This window comes from Mchenga conophoros, linkage group LG11, assembly GCF_057382185.1.
Source record: "Mchenga conophoros isolate Kocher_MC1m ecotype Shallow Benthic linkage group LG11, M_conophoros_male_GT1.1, whole genome shotgun sequence".
Classification (NCBI taxonomy): Eukaryota; Metazoa; Chordata; class Actinopteri; order Cichliformes; family Cichlidae; genus Mchenga; species Mchenga conophoros.
The window spans coordinates 14974566-15000497 of NC_140536.1; the positions used below are offsets into that span (position 1 = coordinate 14974566).

Genomic DNA, 25932 nt, shown 5'->3' on the forward strand with positions numbered 1-25932 from the left:
CTGTACGATTCATCTGGTTTCGGTCAGTGAAGCTGTTTGCTTTACAGGCACTCAAGTTTTTCATCTGATAAATTAGCCACACATTTCTTGTAACTTCCTGGCGTCATCATTTTCTTTCGTTGATTTACATATATATTCAATTTTACTATATTTTGAAAAGAAGCATGCAGCTACCCATCATATACCTTTTTTTAAATCTAAAAAAATCCTTTTTTGTGCATTATACCATTGTCTATGTGGAGAGATATGAGCTAAAACATCATTTCTGTTAGTCTAGCAGAAAGTCAGAGTGGAGCACTGAGTCCATTCTTGGGAAACCCAGTTATGTCGACTCTTGAGGAAAGTGACAGAATACGCCCATCCCTTAATAACACAATCTGCTTCTGTTTTTTTTTTTTTTTTTAAAGAGCTTGCTCTTAAACTACTGAGAACACAGTGTACTGAGGAAGTGGAAACCCTAAACTGAGAGGAGGGGCAGGCTTGACCCTGTCTATAGATGTAGATTGATGATTACTGCTTCCTCAGAAAGTGTTAGGTGAAACCTGCCTTATTTAGACCGCTGACATTTAGTGTCTGCTGTTTAAGTCCCAAGACAATGGAGTTCTTAAGATGCTCAAAACAATGGCGAGCATCATCTTCATCATCATCATTATCATCATCAACATGTAGATTTCAAATGAAAAAATTCCAGCCCAGGAAGAAAACATCTGAAGCAAAAAGAGTCAAAGTGAACGTGTTTATTTTCAGAAAGCACAAATTTGGTCTGAATCAAAAGCGTGCCAGGGAGAAACATTTGCTGTGCAAAAAGACGATTACTGGCACAAATTGGGGCTTTTTGTTCTGGGTGGATGAATCCAAAATTGTAGTTACTGACCTTCCTGAAGACCACTTTGACGTGTATCTACCATCAGGAAAAGCCCCTGTAAAACAAACTATATATACTGTGATCTAACTAAACGGGAGTGTAAGGAGTTAATGGATGTTACAGCATCCTACAGAGCTGTAAAGCATGATCTGAAGGTGCTGCACGGCTGTAAGCAGTTTTAGGGTTGGCACAAACATTTGGTTTCTGTGGTCAAAGAACTGCTGAGGCAGTACAGAAGCATCTCACCAGATAAGGCTGTTTAGGCAAGGAAACGGAAAAACAACCTGCAAGTAAACAGTCTGACAACTGTCTGCGATATAAAAACACAAAAGCTGAACAATTATTCCCACTGCAGTACTAATGAGAAAGAAGAAACAAGCAAACATAAAAAACATTATTAGCCCCCCCCAAATAACCCAGGTTAGTACAGCAGAGGACTGAAAGCGTGTCTTAAATGCATTCCAGATGTCAACAGCTGAACTACTTCTTGTTGTACACAAGTCTGGAGAATGCAGCGATAAAGCAGCAGCTCTGACAAGCTCTGGGGGAAAGTTTCACACTAACTACTCGGAAAATGCTTTCCCTGCAATGCTGAAATGATTAAAAGTGAAGTCTTCCTTTCACTCTATAACTCAACCGCTCACGTGGATTGACTCATGCCAGACTTCAGATACTGATCTGTGGGCTTAACTGATAAATGACTCGACTTTACTTCAGCTTGGCGCTCATGACTTGAAAAACTTGAAAAAGCTGTTGTTGTTGTTGTTGCATTTGTGTTGCATCCATTTTTAATGTATTGACAAGTTATGTGTTCTTAACCCTGATTGGGTGAGTTCAAGTTATGATCTCTCTCCTCCCCCCTTCCTCTTAGCATGTGTGTGTGTCGGGGGAGGGGGCGTCAAACTAAAATACACTTGTGGAGACCTCTAGTGTAAAAAGGTTCAGTGGCAGGTCTGCAGGTTTGCTGGCAGATTTTTATCAATGTGGAAGCATCACAGCCATGAAAGAAGTCCAATGATTTGATGCCATCTATTAAAGACATCAAAATGAAAGTCAAATTCCAAAAACAGTGGACTTAGGGAGACTTTGTGATGTGTCATGTGTTTTCCCCTTATCGTCATGTTCTCACAGTACAGTTACAAAAAAAGGACAAAGGGTCAAGTGAGAAAGATGGTAAACAGATATGTGAGAGTTGGGGCTGTGATGTCAGTACTTGTTCCTACTGGTTGCCACGCAGCGTGAAATACCAGTACGATATAACATATGATATAAAACTCATATTTTCACATTCGCCTGTTTTTGCTCTCACCACTTTAAATGTGGAAACTGGGCCAGCGAGTTTCATGTGAACTGCCTGGCCTGTAGCAGAGAGCGTGACTCAACTGCCCAATTCTCACTACATGGGAACCACCTCTGCTAAACACACAAAACTCTAGTGAACCTACAGAGGGAATTTACCCTCTGTAGGTTCAACAGTGTTTCAGCAGTGCATTGCACATTTAACCTTTTAATAACACACAGTTCTGTTATCTCCTTCAAACCCCTTTCAACACTACGTGCTGTTTCTGTTGTTCTTCTCCAGGCTGCAGTACTTTCTGTTTCGAGCTTGGCCAATCAAATTTGCCGGTGGTTCTTTAATAACGTCTGTAAGTTGATGCTCTGCAGGTTGTTTTGCACACGATGTGTTCCGCTATCGGCACTTTCTTGAAACCAAGTTCTCCGATGCCATCTAGTGGTCTCTTGTCTCCTGATTGTGGTTAGATAGTAGGAGTGTTCTTGTTTACAGGCTTGCAACTCGCGTCCCGTCCCGTTAGTGTGTGGGCCACAATCACGTCATTATTCTCCTCATCAGTGTGAACTTTCTAAGTATTTGATATCTCTTTCTCTGACTCACGTTTGCTTTTGGTTTTAAACTACAGCCAGACAGGACTCTCCCCATATGAGTGAATGCTGAATTCAGTGGGTGGAAAATGCCCAGAAGCAACAGTGGATGAGAAGGCGCAAAACTGGGAAATATCGGGCTGTCAAGAAATGCGCATAATCGCATATTAGGTATTTGTGTCGAGTTAAACGTGTGGGCTTAAAGTAAAGCAGTACCCGAATAATTAAAATGAATAAACAACACAGTATTTGGTCACAGGTCAAATCAAGTTTGTAGAACAGAAAAAAAAAAACTGCGCTGGCGTGCATCACCTTCACACTTCACAGCTCTTGCGTGAGATTTTGATCACAAGATTTTGTGTAAAGATTGTAAAGATACCCCTTCTGTGGTTTCATGCAAAAAATAAAAACAAAACCTGTTGCTAAGAAAGACGAAATAGATTTCACACTCGATAAGTGCACAGGCACCTTTCAGGCACTGGGTGAAAGTGCCGCTTTCAGAACAGAGACACAGGTGCGTCAGGTGAAGTAAATAACCTCGAATGGGGCTTAGATGACAAATACTCCAGGCTGATAACGCTCATGCGTAGATACCAGGGTTTAAAATGCTGCAAAAATGTTCTCTAGCAGACCTCAGTGAGTAACTATTGTAGCGGACGTGGGTTGAGTGGGAGGTAAAATCGTGCGTTCTTTGTGCAGTGATGCAACACACACTGCTTGCACTGATTCAAAAACAGCAGCGGCATCTGCTCCGGACTGATAAGATCAGCAACAGTCCCCTTCCTGATACCTTCTCATAGTTTATCTCTCGAACTGATCTTCATCACAGTAATGACATTCGTTCACTATTACTGTACACGTATATTCCTCCTGATTTTAATATTCTCACTTTGCTTTTCATTGTTTCCCCGCAGTGCTTCCAAATGTCACTCTTCATATGAAAATAAAAAGTAAAGAAAAACGTGTCAAGGGTGTTACGCTATCGCAAACAACAATCCCCTCTAATGCAAGGCTTAACATGGCTGCTGTGTTAGTTGGGTTTCTTGTGTTTAATAATTTTAATGAATGACTGATTGCAGCCATGTGAATTAAGGGTTTTCCCCTGCTTTCTAATCATGCCGGGAATACAGATTTATCTCACCCTCCAGCCCTCAAAAGCTTATGGGAAATCATGAATGAATAATAATAACAGACATTCTCATGGGGGTGGAGATGAATGAATATATGCGCACAAAAGTTTCAGTAACGCTGACTGTGCCTTGTACGTTTAATGGCAAAATAACAGAGGACAAAATAAGTTATTTACAACACGTAGTAACATGTAAACACAATCTTCTGTACAAAGAAATATACATGCAAAAGTAAAAATAAGTCATACTAAGACATTCAAGATGACATTTCTGCAGTCTTGTTTTAGGTGTATTTAAAATATGACAGTTGTGAGGTTTACATCCCGGGTGTGGGCGAACTGCCCGACCCTTCTCTGTACATCTTTACATCGTGAGCAGGCGGGTTTCCCAAGAAACCGTTTCTCTTCGATCGTAACCTGACAAAGCGATGATCAGGATAGTTTCAGGGAAACCCTTATCCACATTAATAAATAAAAATGACACAAAATGAAAGACGGAGACTTTACAGACCAGAGAGACAAGTCAATAAACTCAACATGTTATCGACAGCAACTGACAACCTTCAAATAAAACGAGAAGCGACGCGAGTTTTTCATTTTTACCAACCTCTCGAACTTAATTCACTGGACTGGCACTTTAAAGAAGTTTTTAAGCAACTTTTTAACCTAAAGACGTCATCGTATTTAAATGAAAACAACTGGCAGACCTTTTTCACGGGAGATACCTGTTAATGCTAATCAGAAAAAACTGTGGTTCAGGGGTTGTTATTATCTGCCAGAAGGTATGATTCTTTCATCAGTGCAGTCCATGGTGACTTTTTCACCCCAGACCTATTGCTTGGTGAAGATATAAACCAATACGGTCTAGCAACATACACTAGTATCTACCTACAAGAGCCAAACAAACTCAGACGGCAAATAACTTTGTGCACGGCTTGAAAAAAAACAAAAAAGAAAAGAAATAATAATAAAAAAAGACAAGTCAATATAATTTTTTTCAGCAATAAACCACCAAACAATCTTCTTATTACAATAAGAATAAATAAAACCACAAGGAACCTTTGTAAACGCTCATATGCCTCTGCTCAGTGTGGTCTGTTATGACTCAACATGACAAGTCATTAAATAAGCAAACAAACATATTAGCAGGAGAACAAAGCAGAGCCAACTTTGGTATTGTTACAAAAAAACAAAAGCGAAACAAGGACGACATAAAAGCATAAGTGCCTATATTTCATAGATACACATTTTTATACATTATTTTGGAAAAACTCTCCTTTTGTTGCAGGGTTGTTGTTGTTGTTGTTGTTTTTTTGTTTGTTTTTTTTGCAGGATATTAATACTGAACTTAATACATAAGAGTTAACACAATACATACATCTATTGCAGTACCAGGTACGTACATGCCTTTTTAAGAATACGGCTACAACACAAGTTTTCATAAATAGTTGCATAAATGTTAAAGCTGCGACATTGCACGTGGGAACCTAGTAGCGGTTTGATCCGTCCGTCCGCAGGGACTCACTAAAACTCAGCAGATGGAATCGTTTTTGTTCGTCGAGAGATAAATCCGTCAAAATGAGAACGAAAAGCGGGAAAAACGTTATTTACATATAAGGCGGATGCAGGTAAAAATCTGAGAAGCTCTATCGGGATATTCTTTTTTGCTGAGTTGTTTTAATGCTTTGTTCAAGTTAGTTTCTCTTAGTGTCACAAACAGAAGTGATTTAACCTTTGAAACTGAAGCGGGGGAGAGTTAAGAAAAGCAAACTATTGCACTGAATGTAAGTTTCTGCAAAACGTGGTTTTGGTAGTTACATCTTGTTCCAGAATAAGAGGACCCTGCTGATGGGTGCCACTTCACCACGCAAATCTCACTTCCCTTTTTTTTTTTCTTTTCGTTTTTTACTTTTTCTACTCGCCAACTACCCTTTGTTTTCCAAAAGGTTATGAATAAAGACAGTTCTCCGTCTCCTCGCTGTACATTTTGTTTCATTTACAAAAAGTAATCTCTCGTTACAAAAAACATTTTCTTGTGTTCAACCGAAAGCAGCCTGAAATATTCCTATTGTACAGTATTCTTCTTTTTTTTTTCTTTGTTTAACACTGTCCGAAACGCAAGACTTGCTCACGCTGGCTTGTTGAGAAAGCTTGGTTTTCTCCCTGCTGAGTCAAGGTTTTGAAATCTCAAATGGATTCCAAGAGTTTGCTTGTTGTGCAGGCATAGTGACGGTATGCCAGGTTTAAGGAGGGGAAGGGCTTGGGGGTTCGAAGGGTTTAATCGGCAGAGGTTAGTCAGTCGGCAGCAGCAGCAGCAGCAGCAGCAGGACTTTTGTGGCTTTGTGAGGGAAAAGGGGATTGTAGCAGGCGTGTCGCTGGTGGTGCTCTCAGTAGGCTTCTAACAAGGATCAAGTGAATGAAGAGCAGTAGTGGAAGTAATTCCTTCTGGTCGTGTTTACCTGGTGACCTACTGTCAGGTCTGGCTGAGCAGGCGGCTGTGAAGGAAGGCCTTAATGGTGCCTATGGGCCGGACATCATTCTGGTGTTTTCGTCTCTCGATGAAAGAAATGAGCCTGGATGTGTCCAGATGTGTGCCGCAATGATTCCGAGATGGTGACAGTGCTGGTGGCTGTGTGGGATTTAAGGTTGAGTCACTGCTTGATAAACCTCGAGGCTGGAGCCAGGGCTCCTCCAGGCAGGACGCAGCAGGGGGCCGTCGCTCTGGCTCGCCCCGGAGCAGCAGGCAGATGAAGTCTCTGGCAGCTGGGCTCACACCCTGGAAGTAATCCTGAGGGAAGCTAAAGTCCAGGCGACAGATGTTCAGACACGTCTCCTCAAGGCTCTCGTCCAGGAATGGAGAGGCGCCGCTCAGAACCACATAGGTCACCACCCCTGTAAATCAACCAGTTGGTCAATCAACAGGTTATTTAGCCAAATTAAATTAACTCATTCAGCTCACTTTTAAATCCCCTTTGATAATTAATATAGCTTTATATTAAACAATCATGCACAAAAGCAGCTTCTGCAGCTGCTAAAATATTATAGCACCAAGACTACAACAATAACAATCCTCTGTTAGATAATTTGCCTGCTTGTTGAGGCTTTCACTGCATTATTGTAGGGTCTTTACCTTACAACACAAAAAAGCCTATAAATGCCATATAAACAAAACTGAACTGAATCATTCATTTTACACTGCACTCCCTTACGCTGTACTAATATATACATTTTTCTGATGAAACTCATCATCTACATACATAGCAGTAAAATATCACTTGAATTTAAATCACTGAACTTTGCATCCCCAGAGAGACTGACTGACTGCACTGCAGAGGAAACACTTGTGTTAACGCACCTGGCTTAGAGATTGAGATGATAGTATCGCATGGGAGTATTTCTGTCTATTTTTGTGTCTTAGTCAAATATCAATAAGCAGCCTTTTGCACATACTGACAAATAAGAACAAAGGAATGTGTATTTAATACTATTACAGTGGGTTTCTGCTGCTGTGATTGTGTATTCGAGTACATAAAGGGTTCTCTAATGCAAAAATCAGCAAGATACAATTTCTCTACAGACCTAAGCTCCAGAGGTCAGACGTCAGTGAGACGGGCTGACCCAGGATCAGTTCAGGAGCAGAGAACTCTGGGCTTCCCAGAAGAGGATGGATGTAAGAGGAGGGGGGGTTCAGTTGAACAGCATCACCAAAGTCTGTCAGCTTGATCACTGGCTGGGAGGACGCATGTTCCACCACAATGTTTTCAGGCTGTAGGAGCAGGATAGGAGGATATAGGACACAATCATCAGACCTAGAGAAGCACAACAGCAGTGCAACAGCTTCCCCAAAAAAAGATTTAGATTGTAATGCTTTGTTTGTTGAACTGTTTACTTTGAGGTCAAGATGTGCTATCCTCCAGCTGTGCAGGTAATGGAGAGCTTCAAGAATATCTCTGAGGTATAAAGCAACTTTCTCCTCCGTCAGGTTGCCCCAGCTCACGATGTAGTCCAGGAATCGCCCCTGGTCTGCCCTGATAACACAAACACAACATGCATTTTATTTATTTATTTTTTTTAGAGACAAATCTAAGTATGTTTTTCAAACAGATCAGATGTCACAGTCGTTTTACTTACATCTCTAGTACCAGTACGTAGCTGCTGGCTGTCTCATACGTGTCTAGCAGCTTGACCAGATTGGGATGGTCTAGATTCTGGAGGAGTCTGATCTCCTGCAGGACCTGTTCTCGACGCAACAGCTTCTTGTTAACATGCTTTGCTGCAACTGTGCGTTTACTCCCTCTCTGGTCGCATCGCTTAGTCACTGAGAACCGACCCCTGCAAGGCAAAAATTAGTAGTTAGTAAACTGAAACTTGAGGAATAAGACATTTCATTTGTGACTCACTTTTTAAAAATATCCTACATCAAATTTATAAACTATAACGCCCAATCATGACTGGTGGACTTGAATGTATAATGTCAATCTACTTCTTTGTTGATTATCTATATCAGCTTGTCCAATGTACAACCTCATTTCCAAAAAAGCTTGTGACACTTTCTGAAAATGTCGTTTCTCATTGCTTAGTAAAGTTTGAACTTGTATTTGTGAATGCAGTCACAAATTGTGTTAAATGATTTGAATATTGCTGCATTCTCTAACCAGCTACTGAGGAATAAGCAACTCATTCCTCATTTAAATACCTTCACTTGTATCATCTGTCGCTACTGCTATTACTACTACTACTATATATATGAGTGCTGCTCCTAATTTATTAGCTTTGATGTGGTCGAGAAGCACTGCGTGACAGGAAAACACACCTTCCTAGTTCAGTAATCTCTGTGTACTGGGACTCAAAGCCGTTTTTCCAGAGGAGTTCGCTGCCATCGTCAGGGGTTCCTGAGACAACACAGTGAATTCACAATGATTCAAGTATCAAATGTAAAAATTATAAAATCAATGTTTTAAATGTTTCAAACACCTGCGTGGCATAATATCAAGAGACATACACAATGACAGGACTCTGACCTGACACTCTAAGACTGGCAGAAGAGGTGACAGCGCCTGCTATGTTTGTAGCAACACAGGTATACACGCCGCTGTCCTCTACAGACGCGTCCGTGATGCACAGGGACGCCTCTCCGGTCTCACTGCAGAAATGGAGAATAAAAGGAAACAAAGCATTAAGTGAAATTCACAAACTGATACTGTAATTTGCACAGAGTTATTATGACTTCATATTCTTTTTTAACAACATGAATGTGTTAACTGAGTTTGTTAGCAGCACATCTGCACCTTTACGTCACAGGCTAATGTAAGATTTGGATTTTTCTAGCTAAAAATCAATAAAAGAAATTCAAGTGAGCCCCCCCACACCTGTAGGTCATGCTGTATTGTCCGTTGTTGCTCAGAGAGTTGTTGTCAGGGCCACGCCAAGTGATGGTTGGTCGGGGGCGACCGCAAACTTTACACCTCAGAGTAACTGCATCGCCACTCTCACATGTTGCATCACTAACTGGAATGAGGAACTCTGGGGGACCTAAAAACAACAACAACAAAAACCCAGTGAAGCTTATTGTTTATCTTTTTGAATTTTTATTCCAAATGCAAGGAAAGATTTGCTCCTTGGCTGAAGCAACAACGTGCACGTACCTTCATAGATAAAGTTGGGATTCAGAAGCTGAAATGACAATTTGAAGGCATAATTAGATTTCTTGCACAAATTGCAGTGGATGTCGGTGGGGTGGCGTTTAACGTGACACTTTTCTACCTTGACAGAGACTTTATTGGCCAGGCTGTCCTGAGACTTTCGGTAGCCGTTCTCAATTTTCCTGCCCTCCTTGTCTCTTTTCTCAGACTTCCGGCGAATGCGCAGTGCTGTGTGCCACGATAATGACTTTCTAAACAAACGCAAGGACAAAAATCGAGAAGTTTCAGGTTTCACGTTTGCATAATCGTAATCACTATGACTGTCGTGTTTTCTGTGGCAACCTAAAAAGGAAGGAAGGCTGCTTATGCTTACTTTATGGTGCCTTCGGAGAGCTCGGGTGTGACTGAGGATGAAGTGTGTCCTAACACGTAGCCAGGGATCCAGCCCTCAGCCGCAGGGCAGTGCTCATTGGCTGCCCGGTACACCAGGAACATGTTCTGCTGGTTGCTTGCTAGCATTTGGACCACCTCACCCTGCACCACACTGATCTCATCCTCCTTCACTGCCACATAATCCTGAGTCACCAGCATGGTGGACACGCTGCTGCTGCTACTACTGCTTTCACTCTGTCAGGAGGAGAACACATTAAATCATGAGTTACTGCACACATTAACACACATGAAAATACATAAATGCACATATGTCTAAAAGGGAAATGTTACTTCACACCAATCAAATGGATAGTTTGATTGCAGGGAACATGTATAAAAATGAAATTGAGAATATGTTGAACGCATGCAGTGCAAAATGCTTTTTTTTTTTCTTCTTTTTTTGAAAAAGCACTTGTTTGTATTTAGAGCAACGGGCTGACAAGTTAGACTGAGAAGTTACAAAAGCACAGAGCTTATGATCCCCCCGGGCAGGGATGATGAAATGAGGAACTTTATGTTTTCAAAGACAAAGACGAGTTTTCAAGAAGAGGTGCTGAAGACACTTTGAAACAAACAGGGCAGGTTGTGCAAACAAGCTTTTAGCCTTTGTGAGGTGAGAAACCATCTCACCAGATAAAAAGCCATTTCAAAAAGAAATTCTGTTGGTACTGTCAAACAAACAAGGCAGGTTGCGGAAAACAAAACGCTGTTTGTGCAATCATAAGGTTAATCTCTGTGAAGTGAGAAACCATCTTACCAGAAAAGAAACGGCTTTTTTGAAATGTGCTAATGTTTTCAAAAACCAAAGAAAAAAAAAAACGTCCCATAGCTTTTGAAAGGAGATTGGAAGTTATCACCTAACGGAAAAAAGAGATAACATGTTTTTGAAATGGCACTTGTTAATGTTTAGTAGCTACAGTTGGAAAGCAAATGCGTACTGAAGCTCAGAGAGAGTCTTGAAAAGCAGATACAAGTTTCTCTGTGACTCAGATCCACACTGTTAGTAGTTTCCGGAAAGGCAAAAAATCTCCCTCACACACACTGTCGGTGAAGTTAGTGCACTCAGATAGGTGTTATTCTTCAGTCATTCAAGTGTTTCAGCAGCAGTAGTAGTTGTTGAATTTAAAAGCCATTCTCAGAGCCAGCGGCAGGTTGACTGACTGGCAGACAGGCAGCCACTAAGGGTGAGGTTAGTGACTAGTAAGTACTCTAGGCCTCGCTGAAGCCTGGGCCTCGACTTGGCATCTTACCCCGTTGCTCTGGGTGGAGTGTATGGAGTGCTCGCTGGTGGAGGAGCAGGTGCTCATGCGATCTATGTCCTTACTGTGGCTGGAGTGGCGGTGATGAGAGGGAGTCCCGTAACTTCCTCTGCCCAGAGAGTCGCCTCCACTGCCACCATTGTCACTGGGGTAGGAGAAGGAACCTGGCCTGCTGGCAGGAGAGGGAGGCAGAGCGGGGACTATGGCCCAGAAAGCGTTGCCTTTATGAGCTGGGCTGGTGGGGACGAACGCTTCCTTTCCTCCTCCTCCTCCGGGAGTTTGAGGTAATATCAGAGGTGAAACTGTCCCAACTCGAGGGCTTTTGAGATGAAAATTCAGAGGAGCTACTGGCATCTGTGGTCTGCTGGCCATTTGATGCTTCGGCATTTCCTCTGAGCCTCCGAGAACCTGTCTGACACTGCTGTCCATACTACCTGATGGCCTGTTACTGTTATTACTGTTACTTCCATGAGGACTATCCAGCATCCTCATCTTAGGGACCTCTGAGGCTAACAGCTCTCCATTAGCTGTGTTGCCTGAACGGGGGTTAGAGGAGAGGGACTGAAGCGGCTGTGGGTGGCAGAGTGACCACATACCTGCTGATCTGTCGGGACCCTCGGGGCCCGGGGGGTGATGGTGGTGAACAGGCTGGGGGAGGCGTGAGGACGGCTGGGGGATGCGAGATGGTCGGGAGCGCGGGCCGCACAGGGAGGAGGCGCTACCCCCTGATCCTCCAGAGCTGCCTTCGCCGCCACCTCCTCCCCCCATATTGCAGGTACTGTTGGAGCTGCTGCCTCCTGGTAGACCTGCAGTACTGCTGCTGCTAGGTGGACCGCTTGGCCCACCACCTCCCACATGGTTCCTCTGATACTCTATAGGTGACGTCAAAGCTGTGGGAGCAGACAAGAGGTTTTTTTTTTAACAACTTAATAGCCCTCTTAAACTAAAAGGACCAAGAGTGTCAAAATGTTTTATGTAAAAATGTAATTTTGTGTGTTACAGTATTCACAACAATTTCTTACCATTGAGGAAATTTCTCTGATTCTCCAGGATCTGGCTGACCTGATGGATCCAGACTTGACTGACTCCAGGACTTGGTGAATGGAAAGTGTACCTCTCCAGGTTGCCACTAGATGACCTGGAGGTCAGTGTGAACTTGCAGGGGTCATCAGCATTTTCTTCTAGACCCAACCAGCTCACCTGAAGTTATGTGGCAGGCAAGGGTAAAGAGACAAAGATAAGAAAAAATATATAGATATGAAATAAAATAGAGCAGGTTTAGCTTCATGATCAATAGGGACAATCCAAAGTAAGTCCACAGTTGGTCTCAAAGCTATTTAAGTGAGCTGTATTCACCTTAATGCTGTTCTTGAAGAGGTAGCCAGGAGTAGAGAAGCCCTTCTTTTTGTCCAGGGGTTCACTGAAGATAACTATCTGCTCAAACAGAAACACTCTCCTCTCTTTCATCCTGGATAGGAGCCCTCCGTCCTGGTCTGAAACCATGAAAGTGTCTTGGAGAAGCAATCTGCCCTGAGCCACAATTTTACCCTGAGAAACAAACAGGCAATCCAAAGAAAGTTCTAGATGGTGAAGGAGTTTTCTTAAATAGTTTTATTTTGGATAAGTTATTAGAAAAAATGAAAACACACAAAATCCGACAACAAACTAGAGCTGCAAAAACAAGCGCACACTGACACCTAGTGGCAGTTGCCTGAAGCAAGACAAAAAATGTGAAGCATTTACTCTATTGTATTATGTATTTTGGAAACATTCACACACTATCAGAGGTACCAAAGGGAGACTTACATCAAAGCCTTGAAGGCGCCCAACATTCATCATGTCATTGCAGCGTTTTGGGACCACGCACATCACTTCTACAGCTTTCTGTGGAAGAACACGAGAGAAAAAAAAAGTTAAAAACTACTTATCTAGTTATGATACTTTCACAGCATTCATTGGAAAACACAACAGATTATTATTGCTTCATTAGTTTTGTGCTGAATCCTGGGCTTTTTCTCGATTGTACCTCCAGCTCTGTGGCATCCACTCCAGCCTTCTTAGAAATTTTAAGAAGATCCTGTGAAGAAGTTAACAGAGGTAAGGAGAGAAATTCAGACTGCGTTGATCATAATTTATGTTGTACAGAAAAAGATTTACCTTCAGTAGCAGTTGGTACTTCATTATGCGCTGGACAGGTTTGATGAGTAAGTCAGTGAGTTGCAGTCTGTGTCCCAGTCGCTGCTTCAGGTCCTGAAGAAAAATAAAAATCTATCATGTCCGGGACCTGACTCATGACACGGACAATACAATACAGATAGCATGCTGTGGCTATGAGGTGCAAAATGATTAAACAATCTTACCTCAAAGTACGTATCAATATACTCCGACACGATGTGCTCAGACTTAGGCTTGTTTTGGCAGTACACAATATACATGTGCAGTCTCCGTTCCTGTATTTGCAACAAAAACAGAAAAGAATATTACAGATAAGAACATGTAATACCCTCTTTAACAAAATCATGCTGCAAAACTAGTGCATTTCTTACTTGTTTGACAAATAACGGTCCCAGCCGGTCAGGATCCTCCAAACACTTTTCAAGTTCTCCCAGGAAAAAACTGTGAATGGATACAGACATGTGATTTAACCTGCCAAGAAACAGCATGTTGACATTTTCTTTGTATAATGCTGCATATGCCCTGAAGCAGGGGCAGGTACTACAGCTGAAGGATTTTGCCAGCGTACTCTTTGTGCCAGTCATAGATCTGATGGATGTTTCCAAAAACAATCTTGTCTTTTCCTTTCATGTCATCTGGAACTCCTTCCTCTTTCATTCTGCTCATGTAGCCCTGAAAGAAAGAGCCACCCAAAGTGTAAGAAGCACAAGCAAACGCTGACCAACAACTATGTCCGAAAATTTATTTATCCAGATTGTCTTCTTTTCTTACCTCCACCACTGATCCCAGGTCTCTGACATAGTCTCTCTCAGTCTCCACCAGCTCCAGAAGTACATAACTGAGAGAAAGAACACACAGAAATTGTCACGTAAGACGAATGCAACGCTCAGCTGTGGATGAATATCAGAAATGCTCCATATAAGCACACGAATGAGGACAAACATCATTTACTGTCTGGGTTCAAGCAGCTTTTATTTATAAAAACACCAACAGGACTTATAACTCACTGTCTTCTCTTGAGGAAGCCAGATTTGCGCTCGTCCACCTCATCGATGGGTGAGGAGGAGGAGAGGAGGGAGTTGTCGGAGGGATTGAGAGAGGGAGAGCTGCTGTCACCTTGCTCCACCAACAGAGAACTGGGACGGTCTTCCAGTGACTGAATTAAAGAATTAAGAAATTAAGAGGCAGAAAAATATGTTCCACTTACTTATCTTTATCGAAATGAAGCATAATATACGTGGAGGCCAGTCTGCATGAGTATACTGGGGATATTCGCCAGCGTGCAGTGCCCATTTGTTGGAACAGAGGACAGCTGGGATAGTTAGTCACAGTTTTGACAGATGACTTGCTGGCAATGATGCCATTCTCTGTCACTAACACCAGAAAGAAAGCGTGCGCTTGTATCTACATCTATTAAAATTGTTCTGTGTGCAAGTGGGCCTCATTTGCAAGTATTTGTGAGTGTTTATGAAATCCATCTCACCATCTTGCTCTTCACCAGTTCTTCGATGGCACTGACCAGTTCAGCCGCACTGGGTGTCTCTGAGCTACTGGGACGGCCAGACAGCCGAGATGCAGACTGAAAGAGAGAGAAGAAATGGAAGGAATAAAGAAAACTAACGGTTAATCTTCAAGACACTGTGAATGGAGAACTTTTAGGTGTTGCATGCATACAGGAGTCATACATTCTTAGAGACTTGAGCTCACCATTGTCGTGATTTGGACCTCGATATTCCACATGTCCAAATAAAGACTTGGTTTGTGTGATCTCCCTAATAAAAGGGTTAATTGGGAGCCAACTTGGAGCCAATCACAGACTATATTCTTGGGAAAACAGGGGTTATGAGGTGGGTTTAGGTCAGGGGGAAACTGTGATTGGAGTGCTCTTCAAGCACACGCGCCATAATTGGTCGAAAAAATACTCCATTGGACGGAAAGTTTGCCTCTGCTACAGAGCTTAGTCGGAGGCACAAAGGGCAGGGCGAGATTTAAACGATCCACAATGCACAACCATTTAATGTCACAGACATTTTGCTACTGCAAAGACATGTAAATGGATTCACTTCAGCAAAAAAAGAAGAAAAAAAAGAAGAAAAAACATGCAGAGGGAATTTAATTAGACAGAAAGGAAAGAAAGGAAAAATCTAGATAGGATCATTTAGAGGGTTTCACATGGACAGATAGGGAAACTGGGACAGAAGAGAAGCAGAACAGAAATCAACATAATGCTGAAGGAGGGAACATGCAACCATTAAGAAAATAGGAGAAAACAGGCAGAGTTATTAGTGCCAAAATAAAGTTAAGCTGTTATTTTAAGCTGTGAGTGGAGGAGCAAGTTAAAAATCTTGCTGCCTATGAGTCATGTGGATTAATAACAGAACAAATACAAACAGAAATAAACAAAGAAAAAGCTCAAATATTTGTCCACTTTATGCTGTTCAATCTATCTTACTGTCTCTCTTGCTGATGCACATGATGAGCTGTTGTGTGTACATCATATATTTATGACTGCGTCTCGATTGCTCTGCATGTCCCCACCTTGTCATCCTGAGAGTCGGGCTGAAGCAGGCTGTGTTGCTGAATGGCCATTGGGGGAGGCAGCGGGACAGCGTCCGCCCCCTCTTCTCCTTCCTCCTCACCGCAGCTCTGCATGCCCGATGAGGAAGACTTGGACAGGGTGCCGCTGCTCAGCCCCTCATTGCGCATACGCTGGAGAGAAATAAAGAACAAGTGGTAGTTCAGAGTCAGACATGGTCACAGTTATTCAGCATTACGGTGCGTCGTCTTACTTCTTCCAGGGTCTCATCTTGTGGAGTGGCGGCGCTGTCGTCAGAGTCCTTCTGCGAGCCGGGCATCGCGTCCATGTTCTTCCTCGTGCCATCGCGGTTCTTCTTATGCTTGTGGGCGAGCTTTTTGACGTGGCCGTCGGCTTTACCGGAGCTGAGCCGCCGAACCGGACTCGTCAGCCACTTCCTTAGTGTGTTTCCAGGACGTTTGGGACCTGGGGAGCTGTGAGGACCCAGCGTTTGGCTGGAGCCGGGCTGCAGGGCGTCATTGCTGGATACGGACAAGGTGTCTGAATGGACAGAGGAAAGAGAACGAAGCACATCCAGTGTTACTCAAACGAAACGCAAAGAACATGCAACCATTAAAGAAAAAAACAAACTTTTTTCAGTTTTACACTGACTGGCAGATCTTTCAAATCAGGGACTAACAATGGACAGCTAATCCATGTGATTAATGCTATCTGATTGTGCTGTTGTGAAGGTTTGTTTACATCACACATGCTTTTACACTGGCACAAACTCGTCCTGGAATATGCAAGTATGACCCAAATCAAATCTGTCGAATTTATTGCTCATTGCAAAAATCATACATATTCATGTTAAGATGTTAAGTGTCACCAACTCATCTATTTCTGCATTAAACAAAACTCTATGCATATGTAACATAGCCTAGAGGCAGAGAGAAGAAAAAAATAAAGTCAATATATGTTAAAGATAACTGTGGATGTGTTTGTTTGTGCTCTGTGCAGGAGGCAGGATGGCCTCCTCCCCCTCTCACAGTGATGACGGTTCCTCGGGGAATCTGTAGGAGGAAAGCTCTTTTTCTTCGACTAGAAATGGAGCGGTGAGAAAATAACGCAGTATAAAGGGATGCTTGAGGCTTTGTCTGAGTACTTCAAACATACAGCCATCTGTCTGTCTCACCTGTCTCTGCTCATTTACTCTTACTTATCTCCCTCTAAGCTTAATTTGTTTGCCCTTGTATCACCCTTTATCATTCACTGCACTACCATCCTCCTCTTTAGCTTCCTTTGCTCTCGCTGAAAACGCTGATGGGAGACTCACAAGTCTGACAACTAAACAAGCTTCTGACAATCTCTGAGCAATCTCAGGATGAGGGTGGATATCCTCAAGCAGTTCAACCGAGGGTAACAACCTGATTTAAAAGTTTTTCTCGATCTGCTCATTTCATGAGAGAAAGAAAAACAAAAACCACAAGCAGTGGATACCACAGAATACATTATGTTAATTAATTGAAATTAATTACACTGCTGCACAGTTTGTCAGCCACGGTGGACATGTACTGTTGGACACACTTTCATCCCAAGATTGTTTTATACTATGTTTTTTTTTCTCTATTTGGCCAAATTATTATCAATCACCATGTCAGCTACAATTTTTATGCACGACGGAGAGCTGTAGTTATAGAAAAATTATGAAAGCATCCCCAGTGCATGCAAACATCGTATAATAATAACATAAAATTAGGGATTTTAAACGATACTGTTTTTTTTAATCTTAGAAATAATCTAAATGGACAAAAGTACTGGGGCCACAACACATCACACCTACAGGAGCTGTTCAGCCATGCCAAGAAGCTCCCGGTGCAATTTCTCTGCTGATGTTAATGCCAGAGGAGGCTTCAAACTTAGTTATTGAGTCAGCAATAAGTGACTGATAGAGGCTTTTACACACTATGCGCCTCAGCACTTAATGACTGCGATCTGACACTTTGTGGTTAAGCTGCTGTGGCTTCTAAATGTTTCCGCTTTACAAGCTGATCTAGGACAAAAGAGTGACTTCTTGTCGCATCCTCTTTCTGTACCACAATTCACTGAGCTCTTTAGAATGACCCATTTGTTCACATATGTGCGGTAAAGGGACAGAAAAGACCTGAATTCAAAGATTACGAGAGTGTGGGACCCAAAACCTGTTTCCATTTTCAAAGTCTGACCTTTCAGAACAATAGGGGTGGGGGAAAAAATCGATACTGTGTAGTATCGTGATATTTTGTTTGCTAATAATGTATCGATACAGGGACAGCAGAAATCGATATTTTGTTACAAACAATTTTTTCTCTGAAGTCAACATGCTCTGGAGTCAGAGCATGTTGACTTCAGAGCATGTTGACTTCAGAGCATGTTGATCCTTTTTCTGAGCAAGAACCCTGACATTCCTTCACTGTCCAAATGTGTTTAACTTTTTTTTTTGGCAGCAATAAACATGACAGTTTACTTATTTTAATTTAAGACATGTTTAATTTTAATTAAGTTTAAAACTTTTTTATTTAATGTAAAATTATAGTTTTTTTAAATTTACTTTCAAATTCTTCAGTTGCTGAATGGGCTGCATAGTTTTCATAAATTGCATAGTTCAGAATAGCTATAATTGTACCAGATGGTTGCATTCAGTTAAGTTGGACTAGACTGTAATACAAACCGTTCAAGTTTGTCAACAATAAAACTGACTGAAATGAGAGAAAGACTGAGTGTGAGACTTTGATATTAGATAAAATGAATATTGATAAACTTTACCTTTATGTGCAGAATTTAAATATCGCAAAATATTTTAAAAAATCGCAATAATATCGTATTGTGCGTTAAGTATTCTGATAATATCGTATCGCGAGTTGTATGCTGATTCCCACCTCTACAGAACAATGCCTCATTTCTTCATGCTTTTATCACTGCCAATTTAGACTAATAAACAGCACTTATTCTTTTTTTTGTTGAATTTAGAAAACAAGCAAACAAACGAACAAACAAAATGAACTACAGTGACACTGCACTGGCTCTCTGTACCTTATAGAACCCGTTTGTTTCGTTCCCCTCTACATGAGAGACTTCATTTCCTTTTATGTTTCAGCCAGATCACTGCTGGTCCATCACTGCTTTTCAGCAGTGAAACCACCTACTGATTTAACCCCTCATACAGGCTTTCAGTATATTTCAAAAAACAATTTAACACCGGTCTGTTAAATGAAGCGCTTGTTATATTATACCCATAGTTTTATTCATGTTAAAGTCTTTGTTTTAAATCCTATTTTGCCCTCTGTTTTTATTACACTGATTTCTTTAGATTAGAGAGATTAGATAGAACTTTATTAATCCCTCGGGTGGGTTCCTCTGGGAAATTCGATTTCCAAAAAAGCACAGCACCGACAGAAGTTACAGAGTTACAGAATATTATATATATATATATATATATATATATATATATATATATATATATATATATATATATATATATATATATATATATATATATATAAATACAGAGACAATATAAATAAAATATACGAAGGGGATAAATAGAATAAATAGGAATAAAAAATAAAAATACAAGTGAATTGCACATTTCAAGTATTGAGTCTATTGCACTGTTGACTATTTACAAAAGTATTGCACAAAAGGTATTGCACAGTGAGGTGAAGAGGCACTACAGCTTAGTTGTTCCCCCCTCCTTTGTCCTCCTGTTTCCCCTCCCTCTCCCCTCCAGAGAGGAGTTAAACAGTCTGATGGCGTGTGGGACAAAGGAGTTTTTAAGTCTGTTAGTTCTTGTCTTTGGGAGAAGCAACCTGTCACTGAACAGACTCTTCTGGTTGTTAATGGCCGTGTGCAGAGGATGCCTGGCATTGTCCATAATGTCCATCAGTTTCTTTAATGTCCTTTTCTCTGCCACTGTCACCAGAGTGTCCAGCTTCATGCCGACCACAGAGCTAGCCTTCCTGATCAGTTTCTCCAGCCTGGATGAGTCCCTCTTTGCTGTGCTGCTCCCCCAGCACACCACAGCATAGAAAAGTACTCCAGCAACCACCGACTGGTAAAACATCCTCAGGAGCTTCCTGCAGATGTTAAAAGACCTCAGCCTCCTGAGGAAGTACAGTCGGCTTTGGGCTTTTTTATACAGGTGCTCTGTGTTGCATGACCAGTCCAGTTTATTGTCCACCCACAGCCCGAGGTATTTGTACTTGTTGACCACCTCCACCTCCTCCCCCTCTATCTGAACCGGCAGTGGACCTGCTCTAGACCTCCCGAAGTCCACAACCAGTTCCTTAGTCTTTGAGGTGTTGAGTTGCAGGTGGTTTGTGTGACTCCATGCGACAAAGTTCCTCACCAGACTTCTGTACTCCTCTTCCTGATCATCCCAGATACACCCCATGATGGCCGTGTCGTCTGCAAACTTCTGAATGTGGCATAATTCAGAGTTGTAGCAGAAGTCAGAGGTGTACAGGGTGAAGAGAAGAGGGGACAGCACAGTTCCCTGTGGTGCTCCTGTGCTGCTGACCACTGTGTCAGACGTGATGTCCTTCAGCCTGACGTACTGTGGTCTGTCGGTGAAGTAGTCGGAGATCCAAGCGACCAGGCAGGGGTCCACCTCCATCCTGTTCAGTTTTTCCTGAAGCATACAGGGCCGGATGGTATTAAAGGCACTGGAAAAGTCAAGAAACAGGATCCTGACCGTGCCTTTTCCCCCATCCAGGTGTGAGTGGGCTCTGTGTAGGAGGTACAGGATGGCATCCTCCACTCCGACACCCGCCTTGTATGCAAACTGTAGTGGGTCCTGAGCATGTTGTACCTGTGGTCGGAGGAGGTTGAGGAAGAGCCGCTCTAGGGTCTTCATAAGATGTGACGTCAGTGCCACCGGTCGGAAGTCATTCAACTCATTGGGCCGGTTCTTTTTGGGGACCGGGACGATGCAGGATGTCTTCCATAGGGCGGGCACTCTCCCCAGTCGCAGACTGAGGTTGAAGACTTGTTGTATCGGCTCCCCAAGTTCAGCACCACACGCCTTAAGCATCCTAGGACACACCTTGTCTGGGCCTGCTGCCTTTCTGGGGCGAAGCTTCCTCAGTTGTCTCCTGACCTGATCCACTGTGACACTGGGAGATGTTTGGGAGGAGGGGAGGGGGGGAGATGTCTTGCTGCTGAGAGAGGGATTGGAGGAGGGGGGTGTCATGGTGTCAGGAAGGGGGGGAAGCGAGGGAGGTAGGAGAGTGGGGATTGGACTCTGTAGTGAAGGTGAGGGTGAGGGTGAGGGTGGGGGGGTTGTGGGCTGGTCAAACCTGTTGAAGAAGTTGTTGAGTTCGTTTGCCTTCTCCACAGTCCCCCCCACTGTGCTTTTCTTGGTGTTGTGGCCTGTGATGGTTTTCACACCATTCCAGACCTCCCTCATATTGTTCCTCTCCAACTTCTGCTCCACCTTCCTCCTGTAGGTGTCCTTTGCTTCCCTCAGGCAGCGTTTCACCTCCCGCTGTGCTGCTTTCATCTCCTCCTTCAGCTCCTGAAAGCCTTCTTCTTCATGTTGAGGACAGCTTTGACTTCCTGTGTTACCCACGGTTTGTTATTAGGATAACACCGTACCGTCTTAGCAGGGGCGACCGTGTCCACACAAAAGTTGAGATAGTCTGTAAGACAGTGTGTCGGAGGGATGTAAACACACACACAGATCACATGACTGAACTCCCGAGGTAGATAATATGGCTGCAAGCTAACAGCTTGCAGCTCCAGGTCCGGACGGCATACCGAAACTTTAACGGAGACGTGTCCAGGGTTACAGTATCTGTTGTTAACGTAGACAATGAGTCCCCGACCTCTGCTTTTTCCGCTGGCCTGCGTGTCCCTATCGGCTCTCACGGATGTGAAACCGCATAGGTCTACGTTAGCCTGCGGCGTTAGCTCGGTTAGCCACGTCTCCGTGAAGATAAACAAGCTGCACTCACGGTATAGTCTGTGGTTGTTCAGAGCGCACAGTTCGTCAATCTTATTCTGTAGCGAGTTCACGTTGCCCATGATCACTGTCGGGATTGATGGTTTGAATCGCCTCCGGTGATCCGCTCTCCTCGCTCCAGCTCCAGCTTAAAGATCCTTGCTGTTAATACAGCGAGTTAAATTAAAGGCCGTTTCTTGATACAGGCGGTGATGACCTTTTCATTGTGGACACGACTTCCAGTGAGGAAGTGACTGCAAAAATATGTTTATTCATACAGGGGCGATGAGTCAGGACAACACACTCTCCTCCTACATCACTCTGCTTTAAATTGTTTGCATGAAAACACGATGAGCTTGAAAACAAACATCCAGAAAGGAGAACAGAGAGATGTTTTTCATCTTTTAGAAGTTATCTAGGTTTTACAGCTAGACTAAAGGCAAGGTTTAAAATACTCAAATTCAGTCATTAGAGCATTTAAAAAGGTGCAGCTGCAAAAGATTAAGGCACACGTCTGAGCCGAACGGCTTTTATGAATAGCAGGTGTGGAATTTCTGCCGTTCTTCATTGGACGATTTCACCCAGCCTGACTTAATGCAGCAACATGTGAATGTGTGGCCGTCATTAAGCCTCCAGAAGACTTTTCTTCTTACTTATAGAATGTGTTCTTACGTCACATGCAAAGGAATGAAGACAGCTCGGTTCCTCAACAACAAGAATCTCCCACATCAGGCACTGCAAAGGCTTTAAATCCATCTTTACTAAGATTCCTCGCACCATCTTCTTCTCACGGTAAAAATCTTTCAATATGGTGCACTTTGATGGCACAGAAATGAGAACACATGTTTTTTACAGGTTGCTTTCATTCTGTTCAAACATCTTGAAGGGATGGGAAGGGGAAACTTGGGACGCTTTGCAAATCAATATTTTCCACCCAAACACTCTATTTAAAGACAACAGGGGGTGTCGAAGATTTGTGTGTTTTGCTTGAGGGCAACTTCATCGCTTTTGTTGGCTCAAAAGTTTTACGTGCAACCTCGCTGGTTAGAGCAGATTTGTGGGGGAGCTTTGTAAAATGCTCTCCTCTAACAGATCCCCTGCAGTACTAAATGAAAACCAGTCACAATTGCTGGTTACAGTACTACCCTGGAATTTTTTAGTCACGGGTGCATTCACAGATCCTGTTTAAGGCTGTAATTCTGATGACTCAGAATACCTTTGTTGGTCTCCGAGGATTCCAAATCCCTCACTTATGAGTTCTGAATCCTTCCCCAAATCATGTTTACATTTTATCCACTATTCATGCTAAACGTTAAAACTACAGGTGCTGACTAGACCTTTGATTTATTAGTGTTTAATATCAGGAAGAGTGTAGGTAAATACCTGCATTAGACAACTGTTGTTCACTAATGGGAACCAGATGAGTCTTTGATACATGTTCACCCAGACTGATAAACTGTAGCAGTTAAATCAAATTTAACCCAAGCTAAAGTGATTAAGGTAACCGCTAAAATGATCACTGAACTGAGAGACCACACTGATCAGCTCCAGCACTTAGGTGAAAACTGCTGCTTTCACTAGGAAAGCACAGAGAATAATAATAATGGATTGGATTTATATAGCGCTTTTCAAGGCACCCAAAGCGCTTTACAATACCACTATTCATTCACTCTCACATTCATACACTGGTGGAGGCAGCTACAGTTGTAACCACAGACTGACAGAAGCGAGGCTGCCATTTCGCGCCATCGGCCCCTCTGGCCAACACCAGTAGGCAAGTAGGGTAAAGTGTCTTTACCCTACTTGCCTACTGGGACACAACGACCAGGACAGAGAGCCCAGGGATCGAACCGGCGACCTTCCGGTTACAGATGCGATTCCCAACCCCCTGAGCCACGGTTGCCCAGTGAGGACTTCTCAGGAAGAGCAAATGGACTGTGGTTCCTGCAGACATGCGGTGGTTAACAAGCATGAGGTACAGCTACTTGTTTCATAGCCTCACCTTGATGTAATTCAAATAATAGCAAAAAATACTACTTTATAAAACAGTAGCAGTGAGGTAAAACTGTCTTCATAACTGCACTGGAATTTTATAGGTTTGCATATACATAAGCAGAGAATGGAATGTGCTGGTTATTTATTGTGATCAATATGCAGATATACAGTGTGCAAGATATTGTTTACATAAGTAGTAAGTGTGACGCTGTTGATTTTTCACTAGTCCCACCTGTCTCATGCTTAAAAATCTTCAAGCTTTGGCTTGATAAGTGTTAAGTGGCAAACTGAAGATGTTGATCTAACAGGAGTGTAAATGAAAGTGTGAGACACCTCTCGAACAGCTGGTCAGCCTCTCGCTCGTGGGGAAACAAACAGAGGGAAGTGGCAATTTGTTTGAAGCCTTCTTTTTAATTTTATTCTTTTACTGGCAATTATATTTAAATCCATCCATCCATCCATTCGCTTCCGCTTCTCCTTTTTCAGTGTCGCGGGGGGCGCTGGAGCCTATCCCAGCTGTCATAGGGCGAGAGGCGGGGTACACTCTGGACAGGTCGCCAGTCTGTCGCAGGGCCAACACACAGGGACAGACAACCATTCGCACTCACATTCACTCGCACATTCACACCTAGTGGCAATTTGGATTATCCAATTAACCTACCCCCACAAACTGCATGTCTTTGGAAGGTGGGAGGAAGCCGGAGTACCCGGAGGGAACCCACAAAGACACGGGGAGAACATGCTCCACACAGAAAGACCCCGGCCTGATGGTGGAATTGAACTCAGGACCTTCTTGCTGTGCGGCAACAGTGCTAACCACCGTGCCTATATATATATTTAAATCACAGAAATAAATCATGTTTTTTGTTCAAATGAGCTATAACTGCATGAACTGTATTATAGGCATCATCCTTGAAGACCTTTCAATTTTGCTGCTAAAAATAACACAGAATGTTCTACTGGCAGCGGGAGCAACAGTGTCCGCTTTAAAGAAGTTTGAGTTTTTCTATAACTTACATTTAGATATTTTTTCTTTATTGTATTATCATTAATTTTATTTTTGGATTTTAAAACGTACTCTTTTACAAAAAAAGCTGAAAAAAAATCTGGTTTAGCAGTTACAAGTTTGATTAATTGCTGACTTCTTAGAACAGTAAATGGCCTGTATTTGTATAGCGCTCTACTAGTCCCTAAGGACCCCAAAGCGCTTTACATATCCAGTCATCCACCCATTCACACACACATTCACACACTGGTGATGGCAAGCTACATTGTAGCCACAGCCACCCTGGGGCGCACTGAGAACAGTCCAGCCTGCAGGCTCATCCTTAGATACAGAAACAGGAATTCAGTTTCTTATTTGCCTAATAAATAACATAATAATATATAATAATTTTTTTTTGCAGGTGGTCTAATAAATTGGTTAGGAAGTATACGTACATAGATGAGAAAAACTTAAAATGTATTCTACTTTCTTCATAATTCTGGCTAAACATACAAAACAACAGTACTTGTGATAGACTTCTCAATACTCCTATTCACTTTAACTTTGTGGGCTAATGTCCTTCAGAAGAACCCACCAGATGTTCTAATACTACTTAAGCATTATGTGATTTATCAGCAAGCTTCCGACACAATGTGACAACTCAGTCGATGCTCCTTTACGCTGCTGCAAAGAACATGCTAGATTTACAACTTTATGTGTGTTCTTGTGTCTCTAAGAATAAAAGTGGGGTAGGTGGAGGGGCTTTTGTACAACTGCAGTGATCCAAAAAAGCGCTGTTCAACAGAAGCATGCCTGGGATTCCAGAGGTGTCACCAGGGGAGCATCTTTCATGTGCCCTAATCTTGCCAAGAAGAACCAAAACAAACACACAAAGCCATAAACATCAGTTGGTGTGGCTGGGAACGTGCTTTTAGGGGCGGAGGTGCAGCGTGTGGGGAGAGCTCCAGGGGATTTTGGTAGATGATCTGAAAAAATGTGTACAACGCTAGAGAGGGCTTGCCACCAACAGCCACATTTAGGGAAGGGAGTGGTAATGGGATGAGAGACCACCCA

At 42.7% G+C, this 25932-nt stretch overlaps 1 protein-coding gene across 7 annotated transcripts in view; it reads right to left on the minus strand.

Annotated features, from left to right (window-relative positions):
* Positions 1-5122: 5122 nt before the first annotated feature.
* The window catches only part of triob (trio Rho guanine nucleotide exchange factor b), a 110900-nt gene continuing 90090 nt past the window's right edge, over positions 5123-25932 (minus strand). For 5 of the 7 annotated variants that reach the window (XM_085291093.1, XM_085291091.1, XM_085291092.1 and 2 more), the window contains 23 exons: positions 16173-16459; positions 15922-16092; positions 14867-14962; positions 14391-14539; positions 14155-14221; positions 13952-14055; positions 13755-13824; positions 13569-13658; positions 13366-13458; positions 13235-13285; positions 13015-13092; positions 12565-12756; positions 12231-12408; positions 11200-12098; positions 9891-10144; positions 9521-9768; positions 9245-9407; positions 8897-9018; positions 8689-8767; positions 8007-8207; positions 7765-7903; positions 7455-7641; positions 5123-6767 (listed from right to left, as the gene is read on the minus strand). In XM_085291093.1, the coding sequence (XP_085147219.1) occupies positions 6349-6767; positions 7455-7641; positions 7765-7903; positions 8007-8207; positions 8689-8767; positions 8897-9018; positions 9245-9407; positions 9521-9768; positions 9891-10144; positions 11200-12098; positions 12231-12408; positions 12565-12756; positions 13015-13092; positions 13235-13285; positions 13366-13458; positions 13569-13658; positions 13755-13824; positions 13952-14055; positions 14155-14221; positions 14391-14539; positions 14867-14962; positions 15922-16092; positions 16173-16459 (4337 nt within the window). In that variant the 3' untranslated portion in view covers positions 5123-6348. The remainder of the gene's footprint in view (positions 6768-7454; positions 7642-7764; positions 7904-8006; positions 8208-8688; positions 8768-8896; positions 9019-9244; positions 9408-9520; positions 9769-9890; positions 10145-11199; positions 12099-12230; positions 12409-12564; positions 12757-13014; positions 13093-13234; positions 13286-13365; positions 13459-13568; positions 13659-13754; positions 13825-13951; positions 14056-14154; positions 14222-14390; positions 14540-14866; positions 14963-15921; positions 16093-16172; positions 16460-25932) is intronic. The other 2 variants (XM_085291097.1, XM_085291096.1) reach the window with 1 other exon arrangement.